Source organism: Notechis scutatus, chromosome Z, assembly GCF_049901735.1.
Source record: "Notechis scutatus isolate UNSWTSFEM ecotype Mainland chromosome Z, rNotScu1.2, whole genome shotgun sequence".
NCBI classification, from domain to species: Eukaryota; Metazoa; Chordata; class Lepidosauria; order Squamata; family Elapidae; genus Notechis; species Notechis scutatus.
In genome coordinates, this window is record NC_142025.1 from 132342533 (window position 1) to 132368889 (window position 26357).

The window sequence follows — 26357 nt, forward strand, 5'->3', positions numbered from 1 at the left end:
CCTCAACTAACACACACACAGCAAGGAATCGAGAAGCACCAGTTTGGAGTTTAATTAACCAGCCTGGGGAAGAAAAGGGCATTGGATAAGTGTGTTGCACCATCCCATTAATTACAGGAGAAGGAAAGGGATCGGGAGATTGGGCAGGAGTGAATGAATACAGGTATAGAAAAGAGCAGTACAGTAAAAACAAGGGGGAACAAAAGAGAGGAGGAGGAAGAGAAGTCACTTTTGAAATCACAATCTCAAACCTTTTATAAATGTACAAAAACCTTTTTCCCATCTGCCATGGGGAGAATATATAAATATTTACACTGCCTCATGGGGGAGGTGTCCCAAGATTCAGGACCTCCCCCTTCCCCTGAAAGCAGCCTTCCCATCAGTCCACTGAGAATAAAGAACACACTGAGTCTGTTTTTAGCCCAGCAGGAATGCTAGGAGGAAGGCAGAAATCCTGACATCTTCCAGAGGCCGGAAGGGGAGGCCTTTGCAGAAATCAGGAACAACGACCAAGGACACGGGCACGTGCGTTCCTGAACTCTTCCCCCAAATGCACCCCGTTATTCAACTCCAACGTCAAAGTCCTTCCGGGTGATGACAGCAGCATATCCCTAACTCAGGCTATAGTGACCAAAAAGCCACCTTCCTCTCCCCGCTAATTTGGACCTCCTAGACTACCCTGATCCTGTTCCCATCAGTTTGTGGAGATCAGGGAGGCAATGCTTGATAGAGGTGTTCACATTCCAGAGTGCCACCAGAGCACCATTATCTCGAGTCCCGGTCCTTGTAGGAGGCCGCCAGTTCTCGGATATCGGGGGCCCGTCGAGGGGAGCAGGGCCGAGCGTTGGAAGCTGGGATGAGAGGTGGTGGGGCACTCAGCAGTCCCACAGCTGCTGAGGGTGTGGCTTTTGCCAGCAGTCCGTTTTGATGGCGGGGATAAGCCATGAGGCTGGGGTGCGGCGGGGGAGCCAAACCATACAACCGGGCTCTTTCGTAGTCCTCGGCAGCAGCAGCAGCAGGCGATGGGGTCTCCAGGTAGCGGGGCAGGCGCTGTAGCGGGTGCAACTCCAGGCCCCGGTGGTAGGGCTCTCGCCATGCCTCGAGCGCAGCATAGGAGGCAGCTGAGGGTGGGGCGGCCACCAAGTAGGGAGAGACGCTTCCTCCAGTCCCAGCTTGGGGTCTCTCAAACACGGCCAGGGGTCCGAGTGGGTGGGAGACATGCAGGGTACTGTGATAGGAAGCACCTGTGCGTAGAGCTCCCTCAAAGCCAGGCAAATCTGGCTCTTCCTTGACCTTCACTTCTTTCTTGAGAGGCAATTCTGGGTAAGGGGAGCGGGAGGCATGTCCTGAACTTGCCGGGCTGCCATAGCGATGTTCTCGTTCTGCTTGTACATGGGCTCGGCTTGGAGGCTCCTCATGGATCAGCGATGGGTTCTTTGAGGTGGGAGTAGCTGGAGACGAGCGCAGCGAATGGCGGGAGAAGAAGCCAGAATCTCTGAATGACACACATAGAATGGAAAGGTCAAGAATTCCTGTCCAGCCTAGCACTGAATCACTGACTAACGGCATCCATTGCATGCAGCAGCCTGGCCCTGCCTGTGTACCTAAATACTCAAAAGACTACCTTTTCCTCCACCCTTTCAGAAAAGTTATTATTATTTCCTCTTTTTTTTTTTGGCCAGACTTATCCCTGAAAAAGTGTTAAGTTCAGCGTTCCCCAACCCAACAGCAGTAGGCAACTTTCTGGGGCTGGTGGACACGTGGAAATGAAGTGACCATAGCGCTGATAGACCTTACAAAATGGCTGCAGGGGAGGTTTGCCGGTTTACAAAATGGTTGCTGGGGTGGATGTGATCATCGCAACGTGTTTTGTTTTAAGGATAAATTGGTGAGGTTGCTTCTGATCATCCACCTCTAATCCCTCAGGATGCTTCCTACTGGTTCAGTTTCTTTCTTTCTTTTGGAATACTCTTCATATTTAGCTGACATTGCCTATGATTTTTTTGCTTTCAAAGAATACCTATAGAGCTCAGAAAGATTGTGTGCTTGTACTGCGTCCCTCTTCTTTGCCTCTTACCTGTCCTTCTCATCCTTGATCACCGGCCCTTCAGACTTCTCGTTTTCCTTGTCAAGTTGGCTGCTTCCACGCTCCGTTCCATCATTGCCGCCACCTTTGGGCCAGGCTGGGGCAGTAGGGAAGGAAGGAGGTGTACGGTGTAAGCGATTCCATGCCTCATGTGGACTAGGGAAGGCAGGAGCTCCAGGACTGTCCTTCTGCCCAAAGACTGCACTTGAGTCTGAGAAAGAGAGAAGAAAGATCAGGAGGCCATGCTAGATACAACGTTGCCCCTACAGCCTAAGGATCAATGACAAGTAGATATGGAAGGAACTCATTATCTCATTAAAAGAGTGATAGCAGTTATCACACTAGAGCATAGAGCAATCCACACTCAGAAAGGCACATGGTACAGTCTTATTAAATCATTCTACTTCTAAATGCTGGTGGAATAATTCATTCAAAGGAGGAAGGGGGAGAATGCTCACTCACAAAAGAATTGTCAACACATTGGGAGCTATTACAGGTGGTGACCGACAACTGAACCCAAAATTTATGTTGCTAAGTGAAAAATTTGTTAAATGAGTTCTGCCCCATTTTACAGCTTTTCTTGCCATGTTTGTTAAGTGAATCATTGCAGTTATTAAATTAGTAACACGGTTGTTAAGTGAATCTGGCTTCCCCATGGACTTTGCTTGCCAGATAGTGGCAAAAGGAGACCAGATGATTCCAGGACACTGCGACTGTCATAAATCTGAACCAGTTGTCAAGCATCTGAATGTAAATCACATGACCAAGGAGATGCTGCAACAGTCATAAGTGTGAAAAACATTTATAAGTCAGGTTTTTTTGGTTGCTAAATGAACTGTTGTAAGTTAAGGGCTGCCTCTATATGACGAAGAAAACCTCTAGCCTAAGTTTCTCTCTCCCATGCTTGATAAAGACAGAGCTATCTGACTTTCCTGCCACGTTTACGTCTTTTCTAAAGAGTAGAATGTCAGCCCTGGCACCTTCAGGGATGCCACAGCAGAGATGTGTCAAGCTGTGGGAACAGGAGTGGGGAGGTAGAGAGAGCTGGCGGATTGTAGCCAAAATAAAATCCTTTCCCCTGAGAACCAAGGACTTTCCCAGCAGTGCAAGGAAGTGGTGTCTGAGCCCGACTGATCCTTGAACTGTGACCTGACTGGGCCATGCAATGGATTGCATAGGCAGGGGGAAGAACACTTTACTTTTAAGGGGGGGGGACCTGAGGGGGGGTTAGAGTCGGGTTTCCCCATACGTGCCAACATGACATGCCTAATAAATCTATACTTTGAGGAATATGCCTGCCTTGGGGTTTTGATTCCGTTGGGTGTGTTAACTGGAACTCTGACATAGAGATTTTAGTGGAGTTTACTGCATCTTGTGTGGCACAGAAAAATTCAAAGCCTTATATAATAAACCTTGCAAAAATTACCAAATGCGCAGGAAAAGAAAGAGATAAATCATGGAATTCCATTAATTGAGCAGACAAATCCAAAACCCGTGGTGAAGGAAAACAGGAAAAAGCCAAAACTTCTGAAATATTTCCTCTTGATAATGTGCTGCAGAGGAGGCAGTCATCAACTCTTCCTTACTTGTGAGCTGTCATTATGCACTCACTTGACAGGTTAAAAAAAATAATTGTTCAACTTGTGGCATTCTCAGCTTTTCATGTGGCCTCAGAAATCAATGGCTGAATTTCAAGTTTCAGCAGCAGCTGACTAGGAAATCACAAAGCTACGATTTCCTAGTGCTTGATAGGAAGAAAGGAAAATGAAGGGCGCTCTAGTCTCAAAAGAGATCTAACCTAATATCGTGGCCCTGGAAGTCTTCGTATGTGTTCAGCCTGAGTTGACCAAGATAACCCTGAGGAGTTTCCAGCTGTGCCTGAGCTGCAGTGTCCGCCCGTCATCCTGGCTGCCATTTTTCAAGTCATCTTTAGCTTGCAGAGACTAGGAAGGCTTTGCTACCCTTTTAATTTTTTTTTAACTACAGCTGAAACAATCATAGTAACATGATATATGGGTCAGTGTTACTGCGGATGCCGTCAAGGAACCTTATTTCTGTCCGATTTTCACACATACTGCAGAACAGGGGGAAGGATGACAACTGAAATGGCAACACAGCTATAATTCTCTAAAACTTCACAAGAACCTCAACAGTTGGAATGAATAATTAACACTCAAGTAAATAATGGGGGAGTTTATCGTCCTTGGTTGTTTCCCCCTCCCCATGTTTTAAAATGCTGGTATGCAAACAAGGCCACCCATTCTTGCTTAGCCATTTCGATCACCCACAGAAAGCTTCCTTGTGCCCTTCCTCTTAAAAATACTCACTGAAGGATGGATTGCCCAGGCCACCAAATGCCCCATTGGAGAGGGCAGCCAGAGAGGCAAAGCTGGGAGGCCTGCCAAAGGGATCTGGAAAAGAAATCAGGGGAGGAGTGAGCAATCATACAAGGGAGCTGCTGGGTCCTGTTCTCTTGGCTGCATTACTCTGGGACGTTGGGTCTTACCAATGTGGGGGCTGGGGTTGAGGAAAGAACCATGAGGAGTAGCGGCAGGACCAAAGGAGGGGGCGTTGCCTGGATGGACGACACCTACAAGAAAGAGGGCAGGATGGTAGATTAAAATAAAAAGAAGGGGTGGGGGAGAGAATGAGGAGTCTATTTCATATCCAAAGAATGATGACTCCCAAAACAAAAATACTTCCAGGGTAAAATGTAATTTATGCACAACTCATTTTAAGTGTCTCGATTAGTTTTCTCTCATAATCCCTGTATTAAGGTAAAGCCTGCCTGTTCGGGTTTCCAGACAGAAAACTGGGGAAAGCATAAAGGCTAACATTATGGGTTTTTTTTAAAAAAAAAATCAAAACACTAAGTACCGCAGCAGCTAGATGGCACAATTAGCAGTGACCAAAAAAAATGGGCAGGGTGAGTTTTAGAAAGTCTCAGTTACTTTATCGTCAAAGAATAGCCTTCAGGATTTGTGAAAAGCACACTGACCAGCAGCTGTGAAAAGGGTGGCAGGGCGTGCCAGCTCCTGGCTATGGGGAAGACCGCCAAAGGCTCCGGTCTCAGGCAAGCCAGTGAGGAGGTCATTCCGGAAATCCAATTTATGGGGATCGCCCTGCATCAGCTGTGAGGAAACAGAAGAGCAAGAAATCCTGGTTAGCAACCAGTCAGGCACAAGTCAATCCAACTGGCCTCACCCTATATACTTTGGCAGAGATCTCTCCTATTCTGCCTCACAACAGCCTCGTGATTCTGCTCTCCAACCTCTAACCCAGCACCACAAACCCCAACTTGGATCCAGCATCCAGCATGGGAGACATCAGAAAAGCAAGGTTTCCTCTCCATCTGGCTGCAGGGACCTCCTGTGCCACACCCCGACACTGTACACGGCAGGTGGAGGGGAAAGGTGGCCCAGGCTCACCCTACCTTTATTTTCTCCTGGTGCCGCAGGATCATATATGCCACACGGACGTGCATGGCGCACCACTTCCCCGGCTTCTGCGAGAGAAGGGGGAACCATCAGCTCTGCACATTATGTCCCTGAGGGCCAGGCACGTGTTGCCCTATACCCTGACTTCTTCACTTTCCCCACTCCAGGGTGCATCTCCCCCTCCCGCCACTTCTAGTCCTTTCACCTCACGTATCCACCCTTTCGCAGTGGGATCAAAGGGTCTCCCCAATGTTACTCACTCTCAAGGTCGGCCTGAAAGGATCGGTGATCTGCAAGGAGACAGAAAAGCCACATGGGGGCGGGTAATCCTCTCCCTGCTGTCCCTGCCGTTCTTCCAAATTAAGGGTTAACTCACCTGGGTGCCTTTCTGGGATATGCTGGGTGGGACAGCACCCAGCCGGGAAGGCAGGTCAGGATTAGTGCTCTGAGGAAGGAAGGAAGCAAAACAGAAAGAAAGCTTAAATATAAGCACGATCAGCTGATTAGCATTCCCTAGCATAGACCGTCTTGAAATTGTCCCCCTCCAACTGCAGAGTTCACGAAGCTTTCAGCTTCTTCCACTGAAACATTCTAGTTTCATACCCAGTTGCCAAGGAATTATAATTCCTTTTCTTAGCTCCCAATTTATTATGAAATGGCATCACTCTATGGAAACATATACAACCCCATTTTCAAAACCTGAGTTCTTTCTCAAAAGTTCATGGCTGAATTGGCACATCACAGACTTGTCCTCTCATGCTCAGACCTATTGATCTGCATTCTTTTTGGACCACCACAATTCTCCACAGCCCTAATCTATCCCACCAAACTCACTGCGTGCAGAAAACACAAGCGTCACAGTCCTCAACAACCACCCCCCCACAAAAAAAAAAAAAAACCACGAGAAAAGGCCTCCATTACCAGAAATAAGCAGAAAAGCCAGAAACTCTCAATTCTAAAGCTTTCCCTCTGCTCCAACTTCCACAAAACCCCACTGGTCTACAGTGTCTGGAGGGTTCACCTTAGGTTGGAATGCCCCCTGCAGGGAGCCAAAATTCACAGCAGGAGGCAGGACTGGGGAGATCCCCGACACGGTTGGGGGGTAAGCAGGATAAAACTGGAAGAAGAAGAGAAAGCAATGGAGGAGACACCCAGAAAACTGAGGCAGGAGAGGGTTCTGCTCCTTTCTCAGGATGCAATTTGATAAATTTCATCGGGAGCCCTTTAAAAGGCCAACCCCCTCCTCCAAAATGAACGCACTTACATTATGTCTCAGAAGCCCATCCATTTTCCCAGGGTACTTCTCATACTGCAGAAAGAGAAAAGAAATCAGAAAAGACCCCTTGTTTAAAAGGGTCAGGCAGGTCCCAGGAGAAGGGAGGGAAAGAAAGAATTATCAGGCCCCAAAACCAGGAAAGACACCTGGTGATTTTTCCAAGCAAAATTCTTTATAGTTCCCTACATATAGACAGAATCTTGCCAAACTAAAGCCCTCTATTCTCTACTCAAGCATACACTCTGAGACTATAAGGAAGGGGCGGTCTTCACCCCCTTTCTCTCGCACAAAATGTCTGGATTCATCTGGGATGCGCTCCTCTCTCCTGGCAATCCACCTCACCACACTGCATCACAAGAATCCTTTTAAACTAACCTAAATTCTGACAGGCCAAGTTTGATCGTACTAGATACTGCCAGACTCACGAGTCGTGAAGTCTTGCCTACCACCTTGCTAAGTCTCTATTGCACTTACCATGGCTGGGCTGGGTGTGGGCACCATGCTTGATGGGAAAGGAGTGAAGTGCTGGTGGGTGTGCTGGTGGGTGTGCTGGTGCTGGTGGTTGTGTTGGTGGAACTGGAAAGCCAGAGGGCGAATGGCAGCAGCTCCCATGTCGGCCCCGCCTTGAGTCGTGAGGAATCGGGAACTCAAGTCCTGGCGGATTAATTCTTGTTCTGAGGAGACAGAAGAACAACCGGTAATTGCCAGCTGTCAGGAGAAAAAGGAACCAATGCTGAAAAAGAGAGAAAGATTTGACTTATACTGCACCACATACAACTCTCCATGTACAGGAAGTCCTTGACTTATGACTGGTCGCTTAGTTAGGACAGACCATCCAAGAATGACTTAGGAACCATTTTCAGAATTATATGGCTGCACGCTTCCACTCCAGGCCCACATGATCACATTTTCAGCACATTTTTTTTATTTTAGAACATTTATATAGCTGCCTACTCGCTCATTGCAACTTTACCAGCAGGCAACTTAGAAACAGTAAAACATATCCTCTGATAACATTATTCTTTTTTTAGTTTCCCTTTGAAAGTAGATTCCCCTCCACCCCTGCCATCTTCTTCTTGTTTTCTGTTGCCAGTTTGTATTCAAACTCTTCTCAAAATTGGGACTAGAAATTCCTCTAAGATTCCTTAAAATAATTTTATGACACCCACTGCATAGTCTTAAAACCAGGTTGAACAACTTTGGGTTCCTAGAACAAATCTCAAAGTTGCCATTGAATTGTTTAACTTAGAGAGTGCAATTATTAAAATGAAATGTTTACCTTAACTGTCTTTAAAGAAACTAACTTAACTGTCATTAAAACAAACTGTCATCAAAACAAAGTTAGTTTTTATCTCAGCCCTGTCATGCTTATTTCATGAACTCCTTCTCCAACATACAATTAAAAGACCAAATGTAGCTTTTTGTTACCTAAGTGCTTGTACTCCTCTCTCTAAATGCATAATTCAGCCAAGAATACTTATGAGATTAGGATAAATATTCTGCATCCATTCATGTAATCTGCAACTTACGGCTACAACTGAGCCCAAGATTTCCACTGCTAGGGAAGAGAGTTTTTAAACAAGCTTTGGCTCATTTTTTTTAACCTTTCCTGCTTCCTATTGAGTGAATGAACTGCAGTTGTTAAGTTAGTAACATGGCTGTTAAATGAATCTGGCTTCCCCATTGACTTTGCTTGTCAGAAGATCACAAAAGGTGATCACAGGACCCCGGGACACTGCAACCGTCATAAAGATGAACCAGTTGCCAAGCAACTGCATTTCAATCACATGACCATGCAGATGCTGCAATGGTTGTGTAAAAAAAAGAAACCAGTCATGAATTACTTTTTTCAGTGCTGTTCTAACTTTGAACATTCACTAAACGAATGGTTGTAAGTTGTGGACTACCTATACAGTGTACATTTTAATGTTGATTTTTTTTTACATGGTTCTCACTTAAATGCATGTCCTGTATCCCGAATATATACAAAGCATAGGCTAAACCAGGCATGTCCAACCAGCAGGCCACAGGCCACATGCAGCCCCAAACAGCTAGTAATGCATAAGATAGTAAACATTGAACCATATTATTTTATTTATATACATTAACTATATTATATACTGTATATGTGTGCCAAGACAATTCCTCTTCACTCAATACAGGTGAGACAAGCCAAAGGTTGGACACCCATGGGCTATAAACAGTTTTCTGTTTTATTCAATCTCCCTTCTTTGCTTCAATTTAGCCCCTGCCAATCTTCCCAAAGCACTTGGCACACCCTATCATTCCCCTCCGTTGAATTCTCTCTTACCAGATATGGCAGCGGCTGCAGCTGGGTGCCCAGCAACTTGAAGCAACGGGGGTGGCGGTGGGAGGCCAGGCGAGGGGGTGAACATGCCTGGGTGGTGGTGGGAAGAGGGCCGAAGGGTGGAGGGAAACGCGTGGGGGGGCAGGGCCAGCGAGGGAGTGGAGGGCCGGTGAGGGAGTTGAGAAGAAGAGGGGGAGCAGGGTGGGAGAATGGGCTTGGGGTGAGCTGCACCGCGGCTGCACCTGAAAAAGGGAGAAAAAATAAATATATGCCTAGGTCAGGAGACAATAATGATGGAAACACAGAGACACTCAAGAAAGCCATTCATTAGGCTCTGAAAAGGAGATGGGTTTCCATCTCAGTTCAGTGATAGACTCAACTAGGGTGTTTTGGATTAGAAGCTTCATCCAGTATCATGTCTTTAGTTACAGCATACAGGGAACCATGATGGCAGGTTTCATGGAATTGTTATCAGCATAAACCAGGATACTACCTAGTCAGAATAAACCTTTAAAAAAAAAAAAATCTCTTTCTAAAGAAAGAGTTGAGAAAAACACTGAGAGAGAGACAGAGGTGCAGTCCACATGCATGATGTAGTTAACTGTGGACCTGAAAGCCCCAGCCAATCTCATCTTTGTTGCAACCTCACTTATAAGGAGCAAGTCAGGCCATTCTCTCCATTTTAAGTAGTCAAGTCATCTTCAATGTAGCTACAACAATATACTATCTACAGGGCTGCTGTAAGGATATAGAAAGAGCTCTCAAAATTTTCAAGTTATTAATAAGACATAAAGAAGGGGAAGGAAATGTTTCAAAGAGGATAGAAGCAACGGCAGTTAAAGGAAATAGAAACAATGAAAGTGTAGAAGAAAAGAAGAACAAAAGGGCAGAAGACTAACACAGGGATAGAAGCAGAGCTTGAAAGAGGTGGATAGATAAAGGGGGTGGGGGGGGAGAACCAATAAATAAAAAGAGAGCTCTGTAGCCAGAGGGCATCAGGACTCACCCTCCAGTGCTGAGGTCGAGCCCTACAGAGTATGGGGCCTGTGTCTGGCTGGCAAAGGGTGGCACCTTCATGTGCAGTTGGCTCTGGGCAAGGCTGTGGGTAACTGCTCCACCTTGAGGCATTGGAGGCAGCTGGCCTTTGGGCTGGGGCGTCCCACGAACAGTGTTAGGTGTCTGAGCCCGAGTCTTGACAGGAGGTGGGGTAGGAGGACTTGGAGTCAAGGCTTGAGCCAGAATAGGGGCAGTAGCTGCCTGAGAAGGGGGTTCCTTAGGCAGGAAAGGCACTAGCAGGGAGTCCCGGTCAGCCTCATAGTTACGCTCCTGGCTCCGTTCCAGGCCAGAGACTTTAGGGATCACAGAGAGTTTGGTTTCACAGCTCCCGTTTAATGCACCAATGGGTCCCGAGGCTGCCAGAAAAAAATGCAAACAGAGAAAACAAGGATCAGGCTATTGGAAAAGGCCCAACAGATTGTGTTGGATTTTAAAACCTTTGGGGTGGAGCCCCATTTCACTGCCTGGACAAGTCTTGTCAGCTACAAATGCTGATGTACTCAATAAGAGCCACAGTAAGTAACTAAGGGGGCCCGGGGGTGGGTGGGAAGGGGGTAAGTTTCCATTGACACTGCGTGTTTTTTAAAATTGCATGAAAACAGCAACGACACAATGAATCAAAATGCTTCCAGCAACAGAGGTGGCAACTCTGTTATAGAACCCAGCAAGAATACCACATTTGATACTTTTTACTCCCAGTTAGAAGCAGGACACCGTGGCACCTTTGTAAAGTGTTCTGAGGGACACCTTTGCAGTAACTTTCACGCAAAGAACTCCTTTAGCTATCAGCATGGCCACCCTAGGAGGTACTTTGCTTTGAAAGTTCGTGTAAATGCTCCCTCAGAATGCTTTCTGGAGGTATCACAGAGCCCTGAGTCTTAAATGGGGAGTGTTAACACATTGCTAAGCAAAAGTCATATTATCTATGCATGCAGAGAAGCCATTTCTGCAATCAAAGTAACCAAACGAAGCACATCCACCTCCCTGATCCTGGCCAACTTTTTTGCAGAGGATATGGTGGTTCCAATCTACAACGTTTTCTGCTGTGTTGAAATAGAGGTGATCTGCACAGGGCTAATTAATACTACTATTTTTATGAAACCAAACTCTTCTGAAATTCAGAACTGCTTACTCCCCTCTATTTTGACAGAATTCCATATAGGTATATTCTGTCTTCTATTCAGTTGTTCCTCCTACAAAAAGATCCAGTTAGCTTCCAGCCTGATGGTGTTCAGGAGTCTATTAAAGCCTCAGTTTCCCTCTTAAGCTTTGAAGCAGAGTGCAGCATGAAGCCCCGCTAGATGGATTTTGGAGGATTAGTTATGTTTTGTCTTTTTTACCTTTTAATTATAAGCTGCCCAAAGACGTTGGGAGTTGGACAACCTATGAACTGTATAAATAAATAATTACAAGCATCAGGAGACAGAGGACCTAGTATAGGCTCTGAAATGAGTCAGTTTTTCCGATTCCTTGTTGATTGGAAGATAAATGTTATTATAAATCTGGATAGAATTATGTTCTAAACTGAACGGAGAAAACACTTTTTCTTTAAAAGAACACAACCCCAGTTTTGCCAAGCTGCCGTAAAGATTGCAACAAAGGACGTTCAGCTGGCGTGATAAATAACCAGGTAGGTTGGAAATTCTGGAAGGTGCCATACCCACATAGATGGAAGAGGCTATTTTTGCCAGCTGTAGGTTTCTCTCACAACAGTTCTCCACCATCTAAGGCAGAGGAAGATTTTCCACCCTGCTTACTAATAGATTCTTTAAATCAGATGGACTGAGTACTTAGTATAGGTAAAACAGAACCACAGCACGTCAATCCCCCCACAGAACCAAAAATCAGGCTCATTGAGAAATGTTGCAATGTTTGTTTAGTGCACAGAACCACAAGCAGACAACCCCCCCCGCCCCCCCCTCCCCACTATTTGTCCACACCCAACCTTTGCTGGTTGAGACAGTGAATGACTGTTCGAGGTCATCAATGGAGGCCTGCAGAAAGACAAGAAACACAGGGGGGTCATTATACTACACAAATACTGATTTTTTTTATAAAAAAATCCCCTACTTCTAAATGTATTTGGAACAGGCAGAAAAGCTACCTAAGAATTTTTCAAGGATCCAGGTACTTTTCCTTTGGAAGTAGAAGCATGGTAAGTTTTTTTTTCTACAAGGAAGGATGGATTCCTGAGTATCTTTAATGTTGGATTGGTTGCTTTCCATGACAGATTATTGGGCTAGGAACGGTTGTTAACCAAGTCAAACTACTCTGAATTCATCACAATTTTCTTTTCTACATTTTAAAAAAAAACCTCAAGTGTTTTTGACCCAGGCCATCAGACATTATCTCTTGGTAACCAGAACTGGAATACAATATGGCAATATTTGTTCCAGAACAATACCCATTGGAAAACTGTTACAAGTAGTCCTCAACTTACAATCATTCATTTAATGATCACTCAAATTTACAATGGCACTGGAAAAAGTGACTCATGACCATTGCAGCATCCCTGTGGTCATGTGACCAAAATTCAGACGCTCGGCAACTGGCATGTATTTATGATGGTTGCAGTGTGTTGTGGCCCGCCAGACTCAGGTGATGAGGAGGTTCGGAAGAACTCGGGCCAGTTCTGGAGCCTGGGGAAGGCTCTGATGGATGCTCAGCATTGGACACAGAGAAAGAGTCAGGGCTGTTTGGCATTTCCCAGCCGCAGAAGAGGCAGCTGCCTTTGGAGCCAGAGACGAGTGAAGAGAGCAGAAAGGAGAAGTGAGTCAACTCGGGAAGCACAACAAATGTGGACCCTGAATGGCCCTTCCCTGGCTGGGAATAAATAGGGGGAAAGGAGAGTAGTGGTCGTAGCAGGCAGCAGTTGGCATGTGACAAAGACTGCCTTACCAGAACTGAGGTTTGTTTATCTCAAGAGTCTTCAAACTTGGCAAGTTTAAGACTTGTGGACTTCAACACCCAGAATTCCTGAGCTAACATGACTGGAGGAGGAATTCTGGGAGTTGAAGTCCACAAGTCTTAAAGCTATCAAGTTTGAAGACCCCTGGTTTATTTGAACAGACTTAATTTGCAGCCTTTCAGCTGGGAGCTCAAGGCCTTGCAATTATTGTAACAAGCTGATAAGGCCTATTGCTTCAGTTAACTCCTTCCAGGACTCTTGTTGCCAAGACTTTGTGGGTGAATGTCATTAATTCACAAGGTGTAAATAAAGAGGGGGTTTTCTTTGCAAGGAGTTTGTTTCTTGCTTCTGCAAAGGCTGGATCAGAACACAGTGTCCGAGCATCATGGGATCCCCTTTTATAACCTTCTGACAAGCAAAGTCAACGCCGAAGTCAGATTCACTTAGCAACCATGTCACTAAACTAACAACTGTGTGAATCACTCAACAACTGTGGCAAGAAAGGTCATAAAATGGAGCAAAACTCACTTAAACATTGTCTCACTTAGCAAGGGAAATTTGGGGCATAATTGGGGTCGTAAGTTGAGGACTACCTGCACTGTACACTACTACTGATCTGCATTCACTTGCTATTAACTTCCAGATGCTGATTAAAGTCCTTGTTTTTATCTTCTACAATTTTCTCAATGGCTTATGTTGTACAATTGGGATAAAGTGAGAGAGTCAAAAGTTTTTTTTTACAACTGTTGTATATGAGTGTGTGTCCATATGCATGCACAGATAATTGCTTCCAGACTCTTGTTCTCTTGTTATTCATCCCAAGGTCACTAAAGCACATGGGGTACACTCCATACTTGGTTACTATCCAACTTACAGAAAAATCAGCCACAAACCTTTTTTGATAACATTTTCAATAGGCTGCAAAAAGTATGGTTATTTCTACTCACCGACATTTTCTTTTAAAAAAAAAAGTCTATTCCCCTGACCAATTTGGTCAATTGATCTTATTATTTCTTTGAAATTAGGAGCACTTATAGCTTTCTCTTCTCCACACTGTAAAACAATGAAAATAAAGCCCCCCAGTTTGTCCCCAGCTTAGCACAAAACCTCAAAATATGGGGTGTTTTGTATGGAGCTGTGAACACTAATAAAAGCCTATATAAGTTTTGACAATTTTGTGCATGCCTGGAATTTTGGTGTAATTCTGGAAAACGGTGTAAAGTATTCACACACGAAATGTTTGTGCAGAATGAAACCATGGAAAGCACTTTACCTACATCGAAACAATCTTAATATCTTTTCATAAAATAGAATTTCTCGCAACATTGCCCCTAAGTCATTTCTGGAAAAGCATGCAACTATTGCTAAGGACTGAGAACATGTCATAAGTTAGGCCCAGAAAATTATAGTTGCCTACCTGCTCCTCTGGGTCGCTTTCTGTATCACACTGTCAAAGAACAATGGAAAAAAAGAAACAGATGTCAAAAGGAGCAATATAATGGAAAATATCCCTCTTTGGATCTTTGCTTTATTTATTTATCAGACACGATACATACATATACACACACATATATGTATATACACTCATATGATACACACACACACACACACTCTTCCACTACAAACTCTATATTCTAGAGCAGGGCTGTCAAACTCCTGGCCCGTGGGCCAGATGTGTCACACGCTGGCCACACCCACACCCAGTTTAACGAAGGGTAAAAAAGTTCTGATATGTCACATGACGCCGCCATGACGACATGAGTTTAACACCCCTCTTCTACAGATTTTCAGTGTGATAGCAAGCTAGGTCTTACTGTATCCAGTACAAAATACAGTGCTCAAAAAATAAAGGGAACACAAAAATAAGACATCCTAGATCTGAATGAATGAAATATTCATTAAATACTTTGTTCATTACATAGTTGAATGTGCTGACAACAAAATCACACAAAAAGTATCAATGGAAATCAAATTTAGCAACCCATGGAGGTCTGGATTTGGAGTTACACTCAAAATTAAAGTGGAAAAAAAAACACTACAGGCTGATCCAACTTTGATATAATGTCCTTAAAACAAGTCAAAATGAGGCTCAGTAGTATGTGTGGCCTCCACGTGCCTGTATGACCTCCCTACAACGCCTGGGCATGCTTCTGATGAGGTGGCGGATGGTCTCCTGAGGGATCTCCTCCCACACCTTGACTATAGCATCCCCCAACTCCTGGACAGTCTGTGGTACAATGTGGCATTGGTGGATGGAGCGAGACATGATGTCCCAGATGTGCTCAATTGGATTCAGGTCTGGGGAACGGGCAGGCCAGTCCATAGCATCAATGCCTTCGTCTTGCAGGAACTGCTGACACACTCCAGCCACGTGATGTCTAGCATTGTCTTGCATTAGGAGGAACCCAGGGCCAACCGCACCAGCATATGGTCCCACAAGGGGTCTGAGGATCTCATCTCGGTACCTAATGGCAGTCAGGCTACCTCTGGCGAGCATATGGAGGGCTGTGCGGACCCCTAAAGAAATGCTACCCCACACCATTACTGACCCACTGCCACACCGGTCATGCTGGAGGATGTTGCAGGCACGCAGAACATTCTCCTCGGTGACTCCAGACCCTGTCATGTCTGTCACATGTGCTCAGTGTGAATCTGCTTTCATCTGTGAAGAGCACAGGGCACCAGTGGTGAATTTGCCAATCTTGGTGTTCTCTGGCAAATGCCAAACATCCTGCACGGTGTTGGGCTGTAAGCACAACCCCCACCTGTCGATGTCGGGCCCTCATACCACCCTCATGGACTCTGTTTCTGACCGTTTGAGCAGCCACATGCACATTTGTAGCCCGCTGGAGGTCATTTTGCAGGGCTCTGGCAGTGCTCCTCCTGTCCCTCCTTGCACAAAGGCGGAGGTAGCAGTCCTGATCCTGGGTTGTTGCCCTCCTACGGCCTCCTCCACGTCTCCTGATGTACTGGCCTGTCTCCTGGTAGCGCCTCCATGCTCTGGACACTACGCTGACAGACACAGCAAACCTTCTTGCCACAGCTCGCACTGATGTGCCATCCTGGATGAACTGCACTACCTGAGCCACTTGTGCGGGTTGTAGACTCCGTCTCATGCTACCACTAGAGTGAAAGCACCGCCAGCATTCAAAAGTGACCAAACCATCAGCCAGAAAGCATAGGAACTGAGAAGTGGTCTGTGGTCACTACCTGCAGAACCACTCCTTATTTTGGGATGTCTTGCTAACTGCCTATTCTTTCCACCTGTTGTCTATTCCATTTGCACAACAGCATGTGAAATTGACTGTCAATCAGTGTTGCTACCTAAGTGGACAGTTTGATTTCACAGAAGTGTGATTGACTTGGAGTTACATTGTGTTGTTTAAGTGTTCCCTTTATTTTTTTGAGCAGTGTATATTTTGAAGAAAGTTAAGAGAACAAAAACGTTCTTAAAAATTGTAGAACACAGGAGAAATGATGTGCTATTATTGCATACGGAATCCAGGAAATTAATCAGAATACCCAAAGATGCATTAGAACCTATCCTTTAAAAAAATCAAAGCATGCACATTGGTATCATTGCAAGAATTAACCATAATTAATGGAGTGAATGAGCATTTTAGCACCTTCTCGCAGTCCTACACACAATCCATCATTTGCTATAGTTTATTCTTTAAGAGGAGCTGGCTTCTCTGCTCTTTTGGGGAAGCCATTTGTAACTCAATTAAAGCCTGCTTTGGTCTGAGGGAAAGAATTCCACTGAGGAAATGCTTAGGCAATTAAGTCAGTCTTGCAGATCCCTGTTTTGAAAGAGCTGAGGAAAGAACGTTCATACACTACCCACTTACTATATATCCAGTTTCCAGGTAAGATTGGAGAGAAGGCTGAATTTGATTTTAAAAAGAGAGAGAAAAGAAAGAAATTGATTAGACTCACAATAATGCGGTTTCCAACTCCAGGAGCAAACAGGCCAGAACTCCATGTACCAAATTTTATTTTCCTGAGAGGCTAATGAAATTAGAACTAAACTGAAAATGCCTACTTTCAAAACTTGTGATCTGTATTTCTAAAATAGGTCAGCCTTGATTTGTAGTTGGCTATAAACATTATACAGGTCAATAGAGCATGCCTGGAAAATAATTGTTCTACTCTTTGCTCTATTTTGCTAGGCATATAACAACATACTGATGATTGTGCCAAGATTATCTGCTGCTGTGAGCCTCTCAATAGTAATAACAACAACAAATCTCCATGAAGGGAAATCCTATTGTCTGTATTTGAAGAACATAGTCTGAGGTCCCAGCAAATTCTTCAAAAATGGCCCGCAAAACTGCAATTGCTAATGTGAAACAAGGAAATAGTTATTAAATACATGGAAAATAATTAATAATTTAAATTAAAATATTTAAAACTAAATACCGTTTCCCCTAAAATAAGACCTATCCAAAAATAAGCTTTTTCCGTATGTGTCCTACCCTCAAAATACAGGTGAAACTTGAAAAATTAGAATATCGCGCAACTTAATGCAACTTAAAAGGTGAAACTAATATATGAGATAGACTCATTACATGCAAAGCAAGATAGTTCAAGCTGTGATGTGTCATAATTGAGATGATTATGGCTTACAGCTCATGAAAACCCCAAATCCACAAACTCAGAAAATTAGAATATTATATGTAATCAATAAAACAAGGATTGTACATGGAACAATATCGGACCTCTGAAAAGTATAAGCATGCATATGTACTCAGTACTTGGTTTGGGCCCCTTTTGCAGCAATTACTGCCTCAATGTGGCGTGGCATGGAAGCTATCAGCCTGTGGCACTGCTGAGGTGTTATGGAAGACCAGGATGCTTCAGTAGCGGCCTTCAGCTCTTCTGCATTGTTCGGTCTCATGTCTCTCATCTTTCTCTTGGCAATGCCCCATAGATTCTCTATGGGGTTCAGGTCAGGCGAGGTTGCTGGCCAATCAAGCACAGTAATCCCACGGTCATTGAACCAGGTTTTGGTGCTTTTGGCACTGTGGGCACGTGCCAAGTCCTGCTGGAAAATGAAGTCAGCATCCCCACAAAGCTCATCTGCGGAAGGAAGCATGAAGTGCTCCAAAATCTCCTGGTAGACGGCTGCATTGACCCTGGACTTAATGAAGCACAGTGGACCAACACCAGCAGATGACATGGCTCCCCAAATCAACACAGACTGTGGAAACTTCACACTGGACTTCAAGCATCTTGCAGTGTGTGCCTCTCCCTTCTTCCTCCAGACTCTGGGTCCTTGGTTTCCAAATGAGATGCAAAAGTTGCTCTCATCAGAAAAGAGGACTTTGGACTACTGAGCAACAGACCAGTTTTGTTTTTCTTTAGCCCAGGTAAGACGCTTCTGACGTTGTTTGTTGTTCGGGAGCGGCTTGACAAGAGGAATACGACATTTGAAGCCCATGCCCAGGATCCGTCTGTGTGTGGTGGCTCTTGATGCACTGACTCCAGCCTCAGTCCACTCCTTGTGAAAGTCCCCAACACTTTTGAATGGTCTTTTCCTGACAATCCTCTCCAGGCTAAGGTCATCCCTGCTGCTTGTGTACCTTTTTCTTCCACACTTTTCCCTTCCACATAACTTCCTATTAATGTGCCTTGATACAGCACTTTGTGAACATCCAACTTCGTTTGCAATTACCTTTTGAGGCTTTCCCTCCTTATGGAGGGTGTCAATGATGGTTTTCTGCACAACTGTCAGGTCAGCAGTCTTTCCCATGATTGTGATTCCTATTGAACCTGACTGAGAGACCATTTAAAGGCTCAGGAACCCTTTGCAGGTGTTATGGCTTACTTAGCTGATTAGAGTGAGACACTTTGAGCCTAGAATATTGAACCTTTTCACAATATTCTAATTTTCTGAGATTGTGGATTTGGGGTTTTCATGAGCTGTAAGCCATAATCATCTCAATCATGACACATAACGGCTTGAACTATCTTGCTTTGCATGTAATGAGTCTATCTCATATATTACTTTCACCTTTTAAGTTGCATTACTGAAATAAATGAACTTTTGAACGATATTCTAATTTTTCGAGTTTCACCTGTAAGCCCAACTTAAGAACCTGCACAGCTGCCTGCTTCCCATTTCGTCTGGTTGCTCGTGGGTGCCACGGCCACGAGGCAGGGTGGTGATAGAATCGCCCTACATGCCCCACACTGGCTTTGTTCAGGGCTGCTGCAGCCAGGGCATCCCCACCCCAACACCTGCTGCACAGCAGCATCGACAGTCATGTGCAGCAGGAGCCCATGTGGCCGTGGGCCCAGTTCTTCTGCCTGCTCACGGCTGCAACAGAGCAGCAAGCCAAGTAGTGGGTTGGTGCCGCAGCCGCAAGGCAAGTGTCGGGGCATGGATGGCCTGGCTGCAGGGGCCTCAAGGATGCAGGGTGCATGCTCCATCCCCACCCACCCTGCCTCGTGGCCATGGCACCGATGCATTGATTGGCCTCATTGATTACGGCCACAAGCAAGCAGAAGTGGGCCTCCCATACACGGGAAAAAAAGAAGGCATCCCCTGAAAATAAGCACTAGTGCTTATTTTGGGATCCAAAAGAAAATAAGGAGCCTTATTTTGGGGGAAATACGGGTATTAACTATAGTTAATTTTCTTTCTACCCACATTTAAGGAATGTATCTGGCATGCCATTCCAACAGCTAATGCAGCCTCTGGCTGAAAAGTATGTCCATCCTAATATAGGTACAGGGGACCCTTATATCTTTTATGTCTTTTATTACATAGGTTTCAGGAAGCTGTCCTTTAGACTTACTTTATTATGTATTTTCTTGGTTTTGCTCTTCAATTTTCCTTTATAAAGCAAAGCTATAAAAGCATTTTTAATTCTTACATACCTCTCTCTGATTTGTCGTTTATTTTTTTTCCAAGAAAATATATAAGCAATGTTAAATATAGGTCAGCTTTATTCCCATTCTATTGCTCTTGGACATGTTAATAAACAAAAAATATGCAAATGAACAGAAAATTCAAGAAGACTACAGGCTGAGTTGTCCAAACTTGATTTTCTGTCTTATTTCCAATAAAAGCTTAGCACATTTTATGCATTTATATTAAGACAGGGGGATTTTATGGCACAGTTATGTAAATACTGCAATTGTATAATATTGTCTTCACTGAGTCCACAAGTCATAGGCTTTGTTGCTCCTGCTCTGATTCTGCATAGAGCAGAATGACAGTTTTCTGCTGTCAATGTTGCACTTTTGTACTCTTCCCCTACTGAATATTAATGCATATATATTTTGCGTAGCAAATTATAACAGATGACCAAGGCACTGTTTACTCCAATGGAGCACCATTTTGGGTACAAAGCTGCACTGGCTATATGTTAGCATAGCTAACATATAATTCCTTTGCTTAGACACAGGCGGCCATGCATTACTCCTCACTCTTAATACTGGCAAGGCATCCTGGACCGTATCTTTTTAATTCCATTATTTTTAAAAACAAATGGGAAGCTGCAAAACTAGCATCAGTTGCCAGAGGCATTTTTATTTTCAAATATGCATCTAGATGCATATCGACACCACAAGTATACTTATAAATAATACTGAGGAATTTCCAAATATAGATAATAAAGTCTGGGTTCATAATACACTAAATTTAACTTTGATTGAGAAGAAGGTATGGGTACTTGATATGGCCACACCAGCGGATAACAAAGAATTGGAAAAAATCATTATCAAGATCTGGAAAATTGAAATGGAAAGATTATGGCATAAACCAGCCTTGGTGGTCCCAGTAGCTATCAGCACACTGTGTGTCATACCCAAAATAACTTGGATTGACAAGTTACCATCTGACAACTGTAGGACACCCTACTTGGATCTACATGTATACTACTCTGATATGACATCTTAGGAAGAATTTGATGCATATGTAGGTCACTATTAGCTAAAGAATTGGCAGCTGTAACTTAACATTATTGTGAACAGAAAATAATATTACAAACTTGTGTGTTTAACACATTTAATACTTTGGAAATTGAAACTGCTAAGCTGCTCAGAAAATTATAGTGGTTACTATAGCCTGATTTGTGACAGGCTATAACAACCACAATGGCAATGTTACGAGCAGGCAAGGCTCCATTTCCATGACAGCTGCTGTACCTGCTGGCTCAAAAGGCTACAGGCTTTCTGTTGCCACAGTCTATTTGGCTCCTTAGGATCTTCCAAGTAGCCTGAAGTAGTGTTTCCCAAAGCTTTTCCTTCCCACTCATCTAGCCCAGTAAAAATGACAAAGTGGAGCCTTCAAGAAACACCCTTTCATTGCAGAGAGTAATACTGCCCTCCACTGGTTGTTCATCCTGTAATTTTCCACACAACAGTGTTGAGAAACAGAAGCAGATTTCTAGGAGAAGCCTCTGTAAGCTTAATCCAGCCCGCAAATTTCCCCAAACTTTATTGCACATACACCCTTGCCTGCTTCAGTTTCCTACCCTTCGCCTAAGACCTCACCTCTTTGTGCCGTCTCTTGCTTCGTTTTCTCAGTGCTCTCTCCCCTCCACAGCCCTGGCTGCGATCCTTTTCTGAGCCTTCGTCTTCATCTTCAAGCTCAGAATTGTTTCCCTCACCCCGTTTCCTCTTTCCTGAATGTTTCAGTCGAAGCTCCAATCTCTCTGGAGTCTTCAAGGTTGCATCCTTCTGCAGGAGTGACAAGGTGGGCATTATAATGGCTGCAGACAATCTACCCTCTGAATAAAAGCTGTGATATCGCAGCTGCTGCTGTGGGATATAGAAATGTGCGTTTAAATATAAAAACTGGAAAGCACCTTACAAAACATAATACAAAACTCTGGGACAAAAATTGAAATATCTAGCCTGGCTACTTAACTATCAGTACTAACAATTATTTATTTTGGATCCAGAAATAACATTTACATTTTTTACACTGCGTTGCAGATACTGCACAAATGAATTATCCTAACATCTTATTTTTAAAAATGGAATCCCTATTATTTGTATAATTATATCCTAAATATTATAAAAATGCTTTCACACTGATAGCCAGTAAGTAATTGTTAAAAGGCAAGAGCTGGGACATCTGGTTTAAATCCCTATGTAGCTTTTAGGTCCACAGACTAAACTCAGGATTGCGGTTCTTTCAAGTCTAACATTCTAGGATGGTGACAGAGAAGCGAAGGGAAGAGAAAGAAGCTATGCTCTAAGATCTTTTCAAAAAAAGGACAGATACATGAAAAAAAATTAATCTGGTCAGTTATATCCCAAATTCCACAATTAGATAATAAAGATCAAGGAGCTAGCTTGCCAATAAGTATTTAACAGACTTGTAAGGCAACACTGCAACAAATGCTATCCTATACCATAATGATCAGCACGGCTCTGGGAGAGGTAGTCATTTTTGTGAAAGGCCTCTTTAGTTCAAGAAAGAGACCAACTGTTTGAAGGATGCCAGAGAAGGGCAAGAGCTCTAGAAAAGATAAATCCTAGAAGTGATGGTATATTTCTGGTTGGCAGGGTATTGCATTAAAGGTTATTGTATAGTTTTGTAATGGTATGCTTGACTGTGTGCGGTGTAGTAATGTTTCTTGGCAGTATACTGCACTGCTTCAGAGTTTGGTAAAGACACCTGGATTCACACCCTAGTCCTCACCCAATCCTGCCTAGCCAGAAAGACTGGTGAATCCAGTCTGAAACTGGTCTACATGCTCAGCCTTGAACATTCCTGAGTAAAGCAGGAATGTTTTTCTCTGCTTCAGCAGGTAAAACAGCTGGGCCTTATATATCGCCCAATAACTGCATTGCTTACTGAAATCCTCTGATTAGCCCCTCCCAACAAATATGTAGTTTACAGAGACAGATCCCACCTCTACAAAAATGCCTGTGCGGGGTAAGCTGAAACTCAGCACCTAAAAATACATCTCTTCCACCAAGCATAAGCAGTTCCTCATACCCAAACAAGCTCATCTCGAATAATTTAGTATTTTCAGGCTTTATGTTCATAATACATTTTGTGTCCTATGGCACAGACTATGCCCACTATACAAATTCATAAAGAACATTAAGATACATCCTTACTGTGAGCTGGACCTTGTCAAGAATATTAACAAGGATTTTGCAAACAAGTAAGTGGTTCTGATATTGTGTTAAGTGTACATGGTCAATCAAGACCATCTTACAACTTTTATTATGCAAACTTGTCTGACTGCACCTGAACTGCCTAGATTCTATTTTAGCCAAGAAAATATGGCTCATTTCATCTCACATCAAGAATCTTATTGTTTCTCTACTTAAGCAGAATCATAGTAAATAAAAAGCATTAATCTTTGGTCACATAACTAAGGATATATAAAAGCCACAGACTATAAATGTCCATGTTTTCTTTTTATACCTTCCCTTGATCCTCTGGGTATAAAATTTCAGATTTCTGAACTTCACCAATCACATCTGGAAATTTCCTTTTGCCTTGCTCTTACAGAGTTGTCACTGACAATCTTTTTGAGGAGTATAAGTACATCCCTACTTAGCAACAATTCAACTTCATCTGGTATCGCTTACTAACAATTTAGATCATCGTAAGTTTCCTTTAATTAGAAGATCCATGGTAGCAAAATATATTACAATTATTTGCTATTAAGAAAAAAAGCAATCTTCATTTCCAAAATGACCCATCCTTACAAACACTATTGTGCAAAATCTTTTATAATTACTAGTTATCTGCACAGCTCCACAAAAACAGTTGGATTCCCAGTTTACTGTCTTTTTCTTTCCTGTATCTCCTCTGAAATATCAGAGGAGGCCCAAAGACAAGGGCAAGAATCTATTATTTTAACCTTATAACACCTGAAAGGACATGACCTTCTATTGGGAATAGGCTGTGGACTACCTCACCTCAAGTGCCTCTAAACTGACAAAGCTCGCAATGGCAAAGCCATCAATGAGGTCCTCCTCTTCCTCCTCCTCCTCCTCCTCTTCGCGACTGCAAGATGATCCAGAAACTCTGTTCCGCCGTCGGAGGGGCCGCCGCCGCCGCCGCTGCTGTAGGGGGTGTCCTTTGCTGGGAGCCACAGGGGCAGGTGGAGAGGGGCCTTCACTGTCTGATGCTGAAGATGAGGAAGAGGACAAGCCCCGATGGGGAGGCTCTCCAAGACGGCTTCCTCTACGGCGTGTACAGCGACTCTCACGGTCCCGCCGTGAGCAACGTCGCTGTCTCCGTGCTCGGCTACTGCTGCCTCCTCCCCCACTCCAACATGGGGTAGGAGCTGCTGTTGTTCCTTCCATTATGCTCTCCTCTGAGATACAGAAAATAAATTGTGTTGTGTCCAATGGCTATAGCAGGCACGTGAAATAGAAGGGTGACACCCTTCACCCTTCACCAGCCAGAAGCATTGCAGCTGTCCCTGCTTGATTTCTGCTCTTCTGTTGAAGCCAGGGAGAAAAGCACCACACTCGTGAAAAAGAGGTTCTTCTTTATATTGCTTCTGAGGGGGCAGAAAGAGTAAATTTTGTATTCCTTTACAAGAAGTCCTTGGCTCCTATAGCTGAACTGTCAGTAACTTTCCTTGATTTACACGTAAAAACCCATTCAAAATCCAAAAAGTTCCTTTTTGCTCTGGAAAGTTAAGCAAGTTGTCTTTTGCTCAGGGTTTAATTCTCTCTTAAGGAAAATACAAATGGCAACTTCTGCTTTTTTGACTTCCTCAAGGTCAGACTAGTAAATGAAAAAATAATTAAATACTTTTGAAAGAAAATTCTAAGATCAAAACCAGTCCAATAACCCTTTAATAGGAAATTAGCCTGTGCCAGCGAACAGAACTCTCTTTTAAGGTACAACTTCACCTTTGGATCCAGAAGAAGAAAAAGAAGGGAGGGAAATCAAACACCAAAAAAACCTTGCTTTAATCAGAATTTTACATCCCTCCCATCCTGAATTAGTAATGGAGAGATGGGATCCTTTGAAATCCACAAAAGTGACAATCCCTTCCAACTAGCTTGTGGTTCTTGCCACTTCTTTGCTTCTCCCTTTGAAGCTTCTGATTTAAGTGCCTGTATTTATTTAAAGAGATATATTGTTTATGTTTGCCTGTTTCCGAAAAGCACCATCTAGCCTTAGGGCTTCTGCCTGGAAAGAGGCTTTTTACATCTACCCAGAGAGGGCTAATAAGCGCTTCAAGAGCCTCCCCTTTAAGACTGCAGATGCGGCTTTTCTGCCAACAATGGCAAATGGCTTCCTCTCGGAGAGCATCGGCTTCCTCTTCTCCCTTTGAGGACTGAGGGCTCCCAGAATTATTCCCGTGGCGACATTTCCTCTCAAAGCCACGTTCCCTTTGCAAATCTTAAGGGGTTTCTTTTTTTTTTTTTTTTCTTCCCCTTTTCTTTAAATTATTATTATCATCAAGATATCCCGGATTCCGCTTAAAAGGTATGACCGTCACCTTGCCCTTTAAAAGTCCAGGCTTGGGGATCTGCTTCCTTTCATTCCATCCCCTTTAAGAACGTCCCATTAAAAGTCCGCCACACATTTCCTGTCGGAAGCACGGCCTCGCCTTTAAAGCACCTTTATTTTTTATTATTATTATTTTTAAAGTCCTCCTCGTCAGACAGCCACTTTTTTTGTTGTTTCCACCACCGGCATTAAAGAGCCTCCCAGCGCTTCCTCGGTTCTGCTCGCGCTCCCCTTTGGGTATCCAGCGTCCACAAGTCCTCCGGCGGCCCCTTTAAGAGCCGGCCCTCCCTCTTAAGTCACAATGAGACCCGAAGACAACTTCCCCTTTAAGAGGGCCGAGTTCCCTTTAAATCCATTGACAGGAGCTGGAGGCTTGAGGGGTTTCTTGTCCTCCGGCGGAAAAGGCTCCTCTTTTCTCGCTGTCCCCCCTCACCCCGGGCTGTACCTTTAAGAGCGCCGGCTGTGGAGGGTAGTTTCGAGTCGTCGCCGTCCGTTTCGCCTCCACTCGGGGCCCGCGGCAGGACGTCCGGCGAACGTCTACACCTGACGGGCAGCGAGGCCGGTTTCCTCCGCTCGTCTGGCGGCCCCCACAACTGATTGGCCGAAGCGGAGGGGTGAATAAGGATGGGGAGGGGCGGCGGCGGCCTGTAGGGTCAGCGGCGCGGAAGGAGAGCAGCAGCCTTGGTGCATCCCCTTCCCCGCGGGTGGGGGGGAGGTCCCGTCGCCCTTTTTTTTCCTCGCTTCGTCTCAGCTGCTGCCCCCAGACTCCCTCTCTCCCCTAGCTGTCTCTGCCGGATCTCCTTCCTCTCTGCGCACGGCACGCAACTCCGCCCAC

General features: G+C 44.3%; 1 protein-coding gene across 12 annotated transcripts; it reads right to left on the minus strand.

The window, feature by feature from the left end:
* Window positions 1–30: 30 nt before the first annotated feature.
* On the minus strand, window positions 31–26357 carry FBRS (fibrosin). Of its 12 annotated transcripts, none has more exons than XM_026682285.2 (18): window positions 23968–26351; window positions 21574–21759; window positions 16920–16955; window positions 14489–14518; window positions 12109–12157; window positions 10114–10519; window positions 9111–9349; window positions 7274–7473; window positions 6788–6832; window positions 6545–6640; window positions 5900–5968; window positions 5784–5813; window positions 5520–5591; window positions 5085–5208; window positions 4593–4676; window positions 4414–4497; window positions 2078–2297; window positions 31–1495 (listed from the first exon to the last, which is right to left on the minus strand). In XM_026682285.2, the coding sequence occupies exons 1-18, from the start codon at window positions 24355–24357 to the stop codon at window positions 766–768; spliced, it is 3090 nt and encodes a 1029-aa protein (XP_026538070.1). In that variant the 5' UTR covers window positions 24358–26351; the 3' UTR covers window positions 31–765. The 12 variants fall into 12 exon arrangements, with proteins under 12 accessions (XP_026538070.1, XP_026538067.1, XP_026538062.1 ...); XM_026682282.2 differs by having other exon boundaries at window positions 5085–5217; XM_026682277.2 differs by having other exon boundaries at window positions 5085–5217; window positions 21574–21840; window positions 23968–25578.